The following is a 12,440-nucleotide window of genomic DNA, read 5'->3' as shown; positions in this document are numbered from 1 at the left end:
CATAGATGCAATGAGAAACCGTTGCGAGGGTAGGGATCCTCAATACCCGATAGTTTCGGACGCTGCAGCGGCTGTCAGACAGCGTGGGGAAGGTGCACGAACAATGCACGAGTTGAACTGTCAGCATACACTCGTAGAGTAGATTCTCATTACGCACACGCAACGTTACCTCTTGATACGCACAGAGCGCCTTTGGAAGTCAGGCTTGGAAGCGAGCGACCTCTTACAGCATTGATGGTGCTGTTTCGTCGGTGTTTAACGAATGAGGACGCAGTGGAATGAACAGAAGATGGCGCAATTCTGCGTTGATAGGGAAGAAGAACTTTCCATGGCCAGACTCGGTGAGGGCAGCCCAAGCGCAAGTCTGGTCACCCCGCAAAGAGCATATTGAAAAGTGAATGCACCACCTGGGGATTGAATGGAGTTTGTTTGTTTCGTCCACAACGCTGAAGATGACGACGCGTACGCGTACGTATATGGTCGACCACCGCATGGCGCTGCTACTTTCGAGCAATTACCACGAGCGTTGGGTGCGTAGGGTTTGGTCAAGGTCCATGCTTGCTTGGAGGCTTGTAAGCAGTATCTCTTTCGGCTAGTACTCTGGCCACAGCTGCGGCGTCTTATGTCCAGTGCAGGTATATCGTACAACAGTCCGTTGTTGTCCTTGACCTGAGACGCTCTGGAGTGGCGGTGTACCTAGTAAACCAGCGTGAATTGTTCAGAAACATACGTTGGGATGGGATAGGGCTACTAGACTGCTAATCGACCCATCTATTTATGATAGCATTGTACATGGTACACTTGACAGAAATCTGTAATCAGTCATAAATTACATGACCCAGTGGTCATGTAATCAGTATGTTTCCATTGTTTACATGTTGATTACATGTTGATTACATGTTGATTACATGCTGATGTCATGTCAAATACATGAGCTGATCGTCCGTAGGGCAGGTATCACATGCAGATTATGTATATGTCAGGTATATATATAGAGGTCCTTTATGAATCATAATTTGGTCTTCATTTTCATCTGTAGTTAAGAGCATAAATCTGAAGTTCCTACATCCCGGGCTCTACGCAACAAGATTGCAGACACAGGATTGCTTTGAATATGTCATGGGAATGCCATGATGATTTTCTCGGGAGTCAGCACTTTGACTCAGGGAAATCTCACGAAATTCCCATTAAAGTTTCGTGATAAATCCCAATATTTAATGCCCACGATTAAATCTCATGAAGCTGTGATGCTCGGTTGAGATAGACCGTAGTTTATAACTTGATACTAAGATGAGAATAGTAATTGCGTGTGTAAAGAGGTATATAGGATATATACTTAGAAATATCCCTACAAAGTCAAAATCATGGACTAAACGCGATTTCTCTTGGGCGCGAGCGTGATCCATATCAACTCGTGGATTCGCCGGGGATTAGACAATGGCCACCGATTGGTCATGGATTAGAATTCCTCATAAAACCGGGCTTTATCCATAACAGATAATTAGGGGTAAAATTTGACCTGGTAATCCATGGTCCTCACATATATATGTTCATAGGGCCATGTTTGCAAGCTAGTCATTCATTCGTAACCTTGATCGGGCTTTTGGAATAAAAATTTTATGGAATACATATACGCTCTATGGGAAACGGTCAATGGATCTACGTCCGGACCTATTCAATACAGGGCGAGAATGGAGATCCATGTGGATGATCAACGGACATTAATACACACATATTACACGTGTTGACAAACCATTTTAGTTTTCCTTACGAATGTCGAAGCCGTGGATTAAACCCAAATCTGCTTAGGCAAGCACGTAAGCCATGTCACCATTGTGGATTCGGCTGAGATTAGTCGCAAAGTACTCAACATTCTATCATGAATTACTATCCACCGAAGATTTTTAGACAAAATCTTACATTGCAATCCTTGATGTTGTCATAGATGAAGCCCGGCAATCATGTCATGGATTACAATCCACTGTTTTTGCATGCAAGTATTTTGCCTGCAGCTGCATATATTTTCAGCTGGCACCTGCCCAAGATACCCTACGAGCCCCCCGAATTCGACTTGTCAATCTAGATTGTGCCCAGAATATCCCACTAACTCGAACAACTCTATTCGTGATACTCGATAATTTTATTCGGGTTTTATAATCGTGTTTAATAGAATTTGGGGATCTCGTAGGGATAGTTGAGGAGCATTCTCGAAAGGCATGATAGCCTCTGACGAAGCTGAGCAACCCGCCTGCTCGTAGAATTTCTGCGAGCATTCACCTCATAGGGAATCTCTAACATTTTGCAGAATATTTTCAAGGAATTTCCGTGACAAAATATGGGATTAGGACCTATTCCACCTGGAAATAAACTCAAACTGTCATGGTGAATAGTCGAACGTTCCCCGAAATCTTGGTTTCATCCCAGATCAAAGTGTTGCAAATTGAATACGGTGATAATCCAGGATTTTCGCAATCAAAGGCTACCGTGGGTGCATGTACAAGGATGATCAACATGCTGTCGGCACTCTGACCACACCAGCACAGCGTATTCCGGGTTTTATGGCCATAGCAGAATGGAGACCGTGAATTTTGCGAAAACCGACAACGTTAGAAGCCGGTTGGCTTTACACGTACGCAACGCGCCTTGTCGCAGTAATATTGTATGACCGTATGGTAACGGTTTAGTGTTCTTTGTTTAAGTACTTACTTCACTAGCATAGCGGATATAACTAAGAAGTCGTCGCAACAGGCACAGCCTCCACGATACCTGCCTCGGTTTGACCGTCATCGCCAGCTTCAGAGTTCCCAGCAGGAACCTCGTTACCTTGTTCTTCCTCTTCACAACCGTCGTATTCTTCCTCCGCTTCATCCTCTGCATTCTCACCTTCCACAAGTTGCTTTCGTTGAGGAATGACCGCCTTGCAAGCTCTGTCCCAATCTTTGAGCTCGATTGCCTTCAACATGATCTCCAGGACCTATTCGGTACACGTTAGTATGCGCAATTTTTCAACCACAAAGCATGGGACGTACCTGGTTGACGGTAAGTACTTTAGATGCTTGCAAACGTCCAATGGGAAGTTTTGCCGTAGGAATTCCTTGCTCCTTAGCCTTGTTGAAGCAAAGGCTCTTGTAGCGGTTACGATCCACGATACCACCAATAATGTAAGATTTGTTCTCGTCAAGTTCGGTGATCGTCGTCTCAGAATCGGCCGTAAGATAAACCAGGTTACCGTCGGCACGCTGTTCCTGTGGAGGAAGCTCATAAGGTTCAGATGTGACCTTGACATCCTTCCAGTTCTTGTGCTGATCTCTGAAGACGGTATGCATACGGTCGCCAAGTCTCTTGTCCACGGATGTCATGGAGAGTCTCACCGGATGTTTGGCTTTCCGATTGTCGGAATAACAGCGAGTGAGTTGAGAGCATAGCGACACAATTTCCTGTTGATCAAGCAGGTTAGCATTTGTACGCTGTTCGTACGAACTCACTCACTAACCTTATCTGTCATCTTGTCGTCAAAACTACAGTCGATAATGATACCAACATTACTCGGCTCTTGCTGGATAAATGGCCTCGGCGTCTTTGCCTTCTTAGCGGGTGGTTCTTCCGCCAGTTCACCGCTCTCAATCAAAGTACGCTTGCGAGCCTTCTCCTCCTTCTTCTGTTGCTTCTTCTGCTTCTGCTGCTCCTTGATCCGTTCCAACTTGATGGCGCGCTTTTGCGCACGCTTGCTGATAGCTGGTGCACCAGTGGATTCATCGTTTGCCGTAGTTTGCTGTTCTGAAGAAGACTCAACGGTTCCGTCGGCAGCTTTCACGGTTTCTCCTGCCACAGATGCCCCAGCTTGAGCATCTGAAGTCATAGCAGTATCGTTTTCGACAGCGGTCTGGTCAACAAACATTTCCTGAATGGCAGGTTCTTGTCCGGCCATTTTAACGAACAGACGTTTATAAAGTGTGTATGCGATGTAACGTCGAAATTCGGGAGTCGACGTGCCTGCTGGCACGTATACCGGAATAGGCATGGCGTTGCCTGACCGTGCTATTGATACGGACCCATTTGAATGTGAATTATCCATTATGTACTCTCAATAAACAAGTATCGAAGCTCCGAACGCCTAACCAAATCCTCCATATATAACATGAATTGTGTTCAGAAGAGCAATCAAGCAGATCTTCTAAGGAAATCCTTATTCTCGATGGTGATACTTTTGGTCTAGTACCACGCGTCAGCATCAACGTCGGCAGATGATACCAAATAGTTCACTTACCATGTTGGCCGTCTTGTAAATTCCAACCAAACGTGAAGCAAGCTCAAACATGTTGTTACGTAGCGAGATAACAATGAACTGCGCATTCTTCGTTCGTTCCTGCCTCAGGAATTAGCAAATATATTCCACCAACGGTAAGGTCATGTCAGATATTACCTTGATGTAATTGGCGACGATAGACACGTTACGAAAATCGAGTGCAGCATCAATCTCGTCCATGACATACAGAGGAGTTGGCTTGAAATGATGCAAAGCAAAGACCAAAGCCAAAGAACTGAGAGTCTTCTCACCACCCGAAAGGTTGGAAATGTTTTTCCAACTCTTTTTTGGGGGCATGACACTGAAGAGAATACCTTCGGAAAATGGGTCCAAACTATCCACCAATTCAAGTTCGGCATTACCGCCCATGGTGATCATTTGGTACATCTCCTTCAAACGGAGAGAGATGATGTTAAACCCTTCCATAAACTCTTCGAGTCGACGCTTTCGCAAGTCGTCATATCGTTTCTTCGCAGTATCACGGGCGCTTGTTGCAGTCTCCAGGTCTTGCCGGCGCGCTTGGTATTCTTCGAGTCTACGACGATACTCATCCAGAACAGCGAAGTCAACCTTCGTGTTTTGGGTCTTCTCTTCGAGAACAGCAATCTCTCCCTTAAGACGGCCCGTCTCAACGTCTTCAAGCTCGTCTTGACTGTAAACAGGCAATTCAGCCACTTGCTGCGTTCCGCTATCTTGGAAGTCCGAGATGTTGTGGAGAGACAATTTTGCAAGACGCTCGGTCCAATGCACAAGTCGCTTTTCGTTTTCAAGGAGTACTTTCTCGTGCTCCTTGAGTTTGTTCTGCATCTCGATTTCCTCCGCCCGAATGGCATTCAGAGCCTCGGTCTTCTGGTCAAAATCAGCCTTCAGTGCCGAAAGTTCTTCAGCTTTGGTTTCCAACAGGTCGCGAGCTTGCGCTGCACGTTGACGGGTTTCACGAGATTGCTCTTGCTGAGAGAGCATCCTTTCTTCGATAGCCTTGAGGTCATTTGCAATGTTATCGAATTCTCGCTCAGAGTTGTCTAGAGCCTTCGTGTGCTTAACAGAGTCCTTGTGTGCTTTGGAGCGAGCCACATCTGCTGCAGTAATGCGCTCGTTCAACGTCTCGATTTGCTCGCGAAGACTGTCGACCTTAGCCTTCTGAGTACGCAGACGAACACCACCCACTTCCATAATCTTGTCTTGCAGAAACTTGATCTCGTCTTCAACACCTGACATCTCAGACCGGATCTGGGCAAGCTCCTTTTCAGACTTGGCTATATCAGACTGAAGCTTGGTCATGCGCTTGACTTCTGAGGCGGACTGCTGAGGCTGAACACCGAGTTCATTCAGACGCGTCTGCGCATCCTCGAGGTTCTTTTGCAAAGATTTCAGCTCCAGGTCGATCTTAGATACGATCACTTCCAATTGCGGGTGGCGCTCTAGAAGTTCCTGCAAGTTTCGCTCATGCTCACCGTGTTCTTTCAAGAACTCTTTCTGCTCAGTTTCAAGTGCATCACAATCCTGTTCTAGCTTGCCAACCTTCTCTCGCGACACCTCGGCAACGAGCTTGCTGCTCATACCACCGCGGGCAACACGAGTGCCACCACCAGTCATTGTTCCGGATTTGTCAATCAATTGACCATCAAGAGTAACAACCCGCCATCTCTGCTTTCCATATGCGATACGGTTCGCCTGCTCGAGATCAGCGGCAACCAGAGTGTTCTGTAGGACACTGTAGAAAGCCGGAGCAAACCTTGGGTCCTTCGGCTTTACGAGGTCGAACAGACGAGGAGCATTCTCAGGCGTTTCAATCGGGTTCATGTTCCTTGCCGAGAGGCGATCCAGCAAGATGAACATGGCACGACCGAGATTGTTCTTGCGTAGGTAATCAATGCACTGCTGACCGACCTCGACAGAATCCACAACCATGTTTTCCAGGGCTGGACATGCGGTGGAGATTGCGACATCGTACTTCGCATCAATTGTGCCGAGGCTTCCAAGGCGGCCGTGGAAACCTTGAACACGGCCTGATTCCTTCAACCGCATAAGACCTGAAAGAACATTTCCTTGAGTCTGAGAAGCAGCTAAAGAGGCCTTGCCTTCGGCAGCACTTTGACGTGCCTTTGAAAGAGCATCCCGGAGTTTGGAACCACGAGCGTCAGCTTCTTCAAGCTTTGCTCGCACACTCGCGATATCTCGAGTTACTGATCGACCTTCTTTTTGCCGAGCGGCAAGTTCCGCTTCTTTGGCTTGACCCTCTTCGATGATACGACCAATTTGCTCGTTCGTCTCCTCGATGGCCCGTTCGGCTTCGGTGCTCTTTTCTTGCAACATGTCAAGTTCTGACTGCATGACCGCAATCGCAGAAACCTTGTCGTTTACACGTGCAGTCCAAGGCTCGAGAGACTTCTGCTTGCGCTCGATTTCATCGGAAAGTCCTTGGGTCTTGCTCTTCAAACTTTGGCGGATGTCTTCCAACTCTTTTTCCTCTTCAAGAAGGTTCTTCTCCAGAACAGCCAGTTGCTTGTTGTGCTTTGCGTTCTCCTCCTCGTAATTCTGTATCCAAGTGGTCGATTCTGAGAGCGAGTGCTTGCTAGTCTGCATGGTTTTGGCGGCCTTCTTTTGTTTTGATTCGGCGTGCTTCAGCTTTTCCTGCAACTGCACCTCTTCCCGATCAAAATGAGCCAATTCTTTGCTGACCTCAGTCGCCTGTTTCTCAATTTTCCCATACTCTTTAGAGGTCTCTGCATGCAGTTTTTCCAACTTCTTGATCTCGTCTTCGTTGCCTTTGTGCGCCGCCTGTTCCGCCTCCAACTCCTTCCGTAGTTCAGTCGTGATTTCCTTTGTGACTTCGATGTTCTGGTTGCATCCGGCGATGTAAACTTGATAGAGTAAAGACTGCTTTGAAACAAGTTCATTCTCGTCGCGAATGTATTCCAAGACTTGATTCTTCTTGTCCTCCAATGCAGCTTTCTCCTTTTCAACAAGGGCAACGCGGTTGGACTTTTCGAGGAATGTCTCGCCAAGGGCCTCGACCTCTTGAGCGGTCTCTTCGATTGGCTTTTTGTATTTGGAAGTGCCGATGATATCTTCCAAGTATTCAAGCAGTCCATCGTCGTGCTCACCCTGAGCTTTGGGCTTCATCTGGGCGATAGACTCGACTTCACCCTGGAGAATTAAGAACCGCTTATGGTCAAGGTCGATGCCTTTTTCGCGCAACAATGCCGTGACTTCCGTGTAGTTGCTGGTTCTTCCGTTCAGGGTGTACCTACTTGAGTTGTTCTTGAAGGCTTCACGCGCGACAATGAGGCGAGAATTGGGGACGACCTCAGTCTTGCCGTCACTGACATCGATGACTTCCTGGAAGTGAACTTCGACTGCGCAGGAGTCGAGGTCCGGGTGCTGGGCAGAGTTGTGAATCAAAGCCGAGATCTTTCCTTGACGCATCTTGCTCGCTCGGAAACCGAAGACGAAAAGGAGGGAATCGATCACGTTGGACTTTCCAGATCCGTTGGGACCAACAACGGAGGAAAAGGAGGTATGGAAAGGTCCGATTTCTTGTCTGCCGGCATATGATTTGAAGTTGTACAGAACGAGGTGCGTGATAACAACACGTCTTCGTGGTCCTTCAGACTCGGTGATTTTGGGTAGAGTTGGTGTAGTCTTTGGAGGAAGAGGCAGAGACGTGTTTAATGGCTTGCTGGTTGAATCTGATGGCTGTTGATTGGGGTCGAGTTTCAAGTTTGCGAGCTTTTCGGCGTTTTCCTTGTGGTCGGTTTCGATATCTTCTTCCTCCTTCACGTGCAGCTGTGTAGCCTCCGCTTCATCCATTTCGATATCCGCATTCATCTGCGTCTCGGCAAGAACGGTTAGAGGCTCTTTCAAAAGAACACTCTTTGTACGCGGTTCACGCGGCTTTGGAGTTGCCGATGAAGCGCGAGCCGAGGATGCTCGAGGTACGCGTTTTGTCGGTGCCTTTGGTGTATCGTCAAAATCCTCATCGTCATTATCATCGGCAACAACGCGCCTTCGCGATATTGTCGATGCTGGTACTACAGGTTCTTCCTCACTCGACTCCTCCGACTCTGAAGAGTCTGCGACCCTCCTTGATGCAGCCTTACGGGCAGTTCTTCGGACAGGCGTAGCGATCTCCTCAGCAGCGGCCGAGGCCGCAGCCGACCGTCTCGAAGTGACCATTCGCTCGGGAGTATATGCGCTCCTTAGCGATTCAGCAGGTGTTGAGAGTTGTCTGGCACCTTAAGCTTCCAAGGTTCCAAGGTTGTATGCGATTTGCTGGCGGTGTTCTCGAAGTGTTTGTTTACATGTAGCGTGATGCAGGATACGAGGCGAAACGGGGAACACACGTGATCTACGCTGGTTGTAACAGATGGAGTAGTAAGAAGTGATTGCGATCCCCACTGCATGCACTCCAGACCTCTTCGCAGCATCCAGTCTTCCCTTACCCCCCACGACGGGGTACACCGCCGCATACCTACCGGTAGTAATCTCATCCGCAGTCGGGAGCGCTGTTGATATTCGCAGGCGGTCGCGATCGAGGAGTGCATGCGCGTACGTGACCAGCTGCGCGCCTGGCTTCTCCCTGCACGCCCACAACACGCCTCGGAAATTCGTACCAGGGGTTACGGTCACCCCATCAACCATTATCCATCTGAGTACCCTACCACCAGTGACCGATTTCACCAACCAGCAGTGATACCCAACCTCTCACTCGTTATTCTCGCCGTCGTCAACTAGGATCATTCTCTTTTTGTCGGCAATTACCCTCTTTATCCGACTCGGCCCTCGTCCTTCTTTTTCGGCATTCTAAGACCCACCCCTGTTTGTATCTCTTACAGACAGCGTTTGGGCCTTCCAGCTACATTATCTCAACTGACTGTCCTTCTGGCCTTCCTGGTTCGATTCTCTACGTTTTCCACCGCATACACCCTACACTCTTTTCGCTGAAGACAAACAACGCACGGCTAGTTCGACTCTGGTAGAAGAACGCAACCGACTTGAACAACGTCTGAATACGTGCATACACGCTCTGAACTTCTCAAGGTTGCTACAATGATGTCGAAAAGATCAACATTACGCGCATTCACCGCAGTGTTTGCCCTTCTTTGGACATTTCAGACCGCTTCAGCACAGTCCACACGCTCCTACAAGGGATGTTACGAAGTCGACAGCAGTCTTTCTTTAAACGATACATATACATACCAATCTTATGGACACTGTCTGGGTCAATGTCAGTCAATGGGCCAGTCTGTATTGGGTATGACCGGAGGCTCGGACTGTTACTGTGGTGATGAGATTCCGGGAACTAAGGTCGATGACTCCTACTGCGATACTTCCTGTGTCGGATATCCCAGTGATACATGTGAGCTTCTTCCAACATGTGCGATTGAGTCGTGATTAACGTTCTTTCCTCTAGGCGGTGGATCCAGCTATTGGAGCGTGTACCTTACCGGCACTGGCTCCAACCCGAGTACTGCATCCGGTTCGTCCTCCTCCTCATCATATACATCTTCTTCCGTTGCTTCGAGAACATCATCTGACTCTTCTTCTCCCAAAGAAAGCTCCGACACCGCATCATCCACTGCGACTTCCACGACATCTACCGGCGCCGATGCCACTCCTTCCGTAGTTTACATTACCACCGGTGGATCGACCGTTACTGCTACACCTACTGCAACCGCGTCTTCGTCAGCAGACAGCGCAAACACCTCTACTACCAGCAGCGGAAAGAGCAGTGGTGGTGGAGGAGGAGTGTCTGCTGGTGCGATCGCAGGAATCGTGGTCGGTGTCGTTTTGGGAAGTTTGCTTCTCGGTCTTGGAGCATTCTTCTTCTGGCGACGAAGACGCAACTCCAGCTTTGAAGACATCTCGAGCGTCGGTCCATCAAGCCCACCACGCGCTGCAGCTATGCCAGATCCGCGATTGGAGCCCGCAATGGTGCAACGACGATTGAGTGAAGGCAGTTTGGCGGACGAGCAGGATTACACGCGCAAGATTCTGCGGGTATGTTCTGCCATCGTATTTAAATCCCAATTTCTCCTGCTAATCTCTGACTCATAGGTGGTGAATGCGTAATGCGCCGTAATCCGGAGTTTTGGGAATAGCGTTGCCGTGACGAGATAAGGTTGGGCCATTTGTTTATTTGTTCATCTGAAGGGTTTGTCGTTGCTTGACGTTGGCAGCTGAGTAGCATGGGCGTCTCTGGTTTCTTTCTTAGGTACTTGACAGGAGGACACATCATCCTATTGTTATCCAAATACTTGCCGTTGCACCTGATCTCCGCGCGCGGCCAACGTCTGGACCACCGGCGTCAACGGCGAACCTTAAACCGGCACCGTATCGATAAGTAAGCCTGGGGCACGTCCAACGACCCCTTCAACATTCGCTCACAATGATCTCTCCTGAAAACGACAAGTCTATCAAGTACCCAGCAAAGGCACACCTCCGGAAGGTTGCGAGCTACCTGCCTGACGCTGCCGGGCATGCTTCAGCCATTGTTTACATGAAAGGAACGCCGGAGCGACTCCGAGCAACCGACGCTGACAGTGTCCTGCCATTCTTTCAGCATTCCAATTTCTTCTACGTGACGGGCATTACTCAGCCTAATCTTGAACTAATCTACCACATCAACACTGGGAAGCTCGCTATCTTCCGACCAGCGAGAAGCGTGAGAGGTGACCATTCTTGTTACACACTTGGGATGTATGCTCATACTTGTTGTGCTAGAAATCGCATTCAATGGCCGTCCGCCCTCTCCGAAGGAAGTGATGGCCCAGTATGAGGTTGATCACGTTTACGAGGCTGATTACTTGCTGGATCATATAAAGGCGCTGAGCCCATCCGTTATCTACACGTTGCCGGATGAGTTGCCGCCCGTGGCACGTAAGGGAGTCATTAATGACAATGCGTCCCTGATCGAGGCACTGCATGTCGCTCGTGTTGTCAAGGACGACTTTGAAGTGCAACAGATCATCGAAGCGTGTAGAATCTCGACGGCGGCTCATCATGCTTGCGGCAGACGGTTGAGGCGGGCGACGAATGAGAGGGAGCTGGAAGCAACTTTCGTGTACGAATGCATTCTGAGAGGCGGGAAGAACCAGGCATATGAGCCTATCGTGAGTCTCGATATCTCCTGACTAGATTGCGCCATTAATACTTTGACAGGTTGCTGGAGGCTCGAACGCGGCCACATTGCATTACATCAGGAATGACGAAGATTTCAAAGGAAAGGATTTGCTTCTCATCGACGCAAGCTGCGAGTTTGATCATTACACGAGCGATGTACGTCCGCGTTCTGCTCAATCAAAGTCCTTACTAACTTGTTCTCAGATCACAAGGACGTATCCAATCTCCGGAAAGTTCTCAGGAGAAGCAAAGACCGTATACGAGATTGTATTGTCTACTCAGAAGGGCTGTATTGATGCGGTAAAGCCGGGCATTACCTTACGCATCCTTAATGATATGGCGGCGAAGTCCATCGGAAAGCAGCTGAAGGGCGTCAGTATAATTAAGGAGGATGCGGATTCGGACACGGTGAGGAAATTGGTATCCAGTTTCATGCCTCACGGTTTGGGTCACCATCTGGGACTGGTAAGAACATATATCACGCGCATTGAACGTATCGCTAATAGTTCGTGAAAGGACGTGCACGATGTTAGTCCCGCGACAACCAAGTTCAAGCAATGTTCGAGGAATCGTCGGCAGATCCCTGCCGACTCTCCGGAATTTCAGGCTCTTGCAGACCTGGTGCTGACTCCCGGGATGTGCTTGACGGTGGAACCTGGTGTGTACTTCAATGACTACCTTTTGGACTTGCTGAAGGAGGATGCCGAGCAAGCGGCTTGGATAAATTGGGAAGTCTTGGAGAAGTACAGGTCGGTGGGAGGGGTACGGATTGAGGATTGCGTTCTGATCACGGAGGACGGCCATGACATTCTGAGCACGGCGGTAAAGGAGGTTAAGGATGTAGAGGCCCTCGTCCAAGGGTGGATGTAGATTCGTATAACTTAACCCCTTTAAAGACGGCGCCTGTTCCTTCGCCTCCACCGTCGTCTGGGGACCGCGCATTCAACGTGGGCTCAAGGCGCGCGCCTACTGACGTCGACATGGAAAGCGTCGATCCGTACCGTTGCAA

At 48.9% G+C, this 12,440-nt stretch overlaps 3 protein-coding genes across 3 annotated transcripts; 1 reads left to right on the top strand and 2 right to left on the bottom strand.

Moving 5' to 3' along the window:
* Positions 1-2,717: 2,717 nt before the first annotated feature.
* Positions 2,718-3,955, bottom strand: SAICODRAFT_87071 (uncharacterized protein). The gene is made up of 3 exons (XM_019171468.1): positions 3,494-3,955; positions 3,030-3,437; positions 2,718-2,974 (listed from the first exon to the last, which is right to left on the bottom strand). The coding sequence occupies exons 1-3, from the start codon at positions 3,926-3,928 to the stop codon at positions 2,729-2,731; spliced, it is 1,089 nt and encodes a 362-aa protein (XP_019027456.1). The 5' UTR covers positions 3,929-3,955; the 3' UTR covers positions 2,718-2,728.
* A 92-nt stretch (positions 3,956-4,047) lies between these two features.
* On the bottom strand, positions 4,048-8,331 carry SAICODRAFT_74792 (putative nuclear condensin complex subunit Smc4). The gene is made up of 3 exons (XM_019170948.1): positions 4,424-8,331; positions 4,268-4,366; positions 4,048-4,212 (listed from the first exon to the last, which is right to left on the bottom strand). The coding sequence occupies exons 1-3, from the start codon at positions 8,135-8,137 to the stop codon at positions 4,162-4,164; spliced, it is 3,864 nt and encodes a 1,287-aa protein (XP_019027455.1). The 5' UTR covers positions 8,138-8,331; the 3' UTR covers positions 4,048-4,161.
* A 2,366-nt stretch (positions 8,332-10,697) lies between these two features.
* SAICODRAFT_22719 (uncharacterized protein) lies at positions 10,698-12,301 on the top strand (the record flags this gene model as incomplete). The annotated part of the gene is made up of 5 exons (XM_019166634.1): positions 10,698-10,980; positions 11,033-11,421; positions 11,471-11,587; positions 11,636-11,896; positions 11,948-12,301. The coding sequence occupies 5 exons, from the start codon at positions 10,698-10,700 to the stop codon at positions 12,299-12,301; spliced, it is 1,404 nt and encodes a 467-aa protein (XP_019027454.1).
* Between the last annotated feature and the right edge of the window lie 139 nt (positions 12,302-12,440).

This window comes from Saitoella complicata (assembly GCF_001661265.1).
Source record: "Saitoella complicata NRRL Y-17804 unplaced genomic scaffold SAICOscaffold_1, whole genome shotgun sequence".
Classification (NCBI taxonomy): Eukaryota; Fungi; Ascomycota; class Saitoellomycetes; order Saitoellales; family Saitoellaceae; genus Saitoella; species Saitoella complicata.
Note: the sequence above shows the minus strand (reverse complement) of the source record. Positions and strands in the feature narration are given on the sequence as shown.

Excerpts from the sequence above, each read along its gene's own strand:
- SAICODRAFT_87071 (XM_019171468.1), bottom strand. The coding sequence starts at position 3,928 with ATGGCCGGACAAGAACCTGCCATTCAGGAAATGTTTGTTGACCAGACC. Across the intron at positions 3,438-3,493 it reads ACGACAAGATGACAGATAAG|GAAATTGTGTCGCTATGCTC; the intron begins GTTAGTGAGTGA and ends CTTGATCAACAG. Across the intron at positions 2,975-3,029 it reads AAGTACTTACCGTCAACCAG|GTCCTGGAGATCATGTTGAA; the intron begins GTACGTCCCATG and ends TGTACCGAATAG.
- SAICODRAFT_74792 (XM_019170948.1), bottom strand. The coding sequence starts at position 8,137 with ATGAATGCGGATATCGAAATGGATGAAGCGGAGGCTACACAGCTGCAC. Across the intron at positions 4,367-4,423 it reads TCGTCGCCAATTACATCAAG|GAACGAACGAAGAATGCGCA; the intron begins GTAATATCTGAC and ends TTCCTGAGGCAG. Across the intron at positions 4,213-4,267 it reads TTTACAAGACGGCCAACATG|ACCAAAAGTATCACCATCGA; the intron begins GTAAGTGAACTA and ends GCGTGGTACTAG.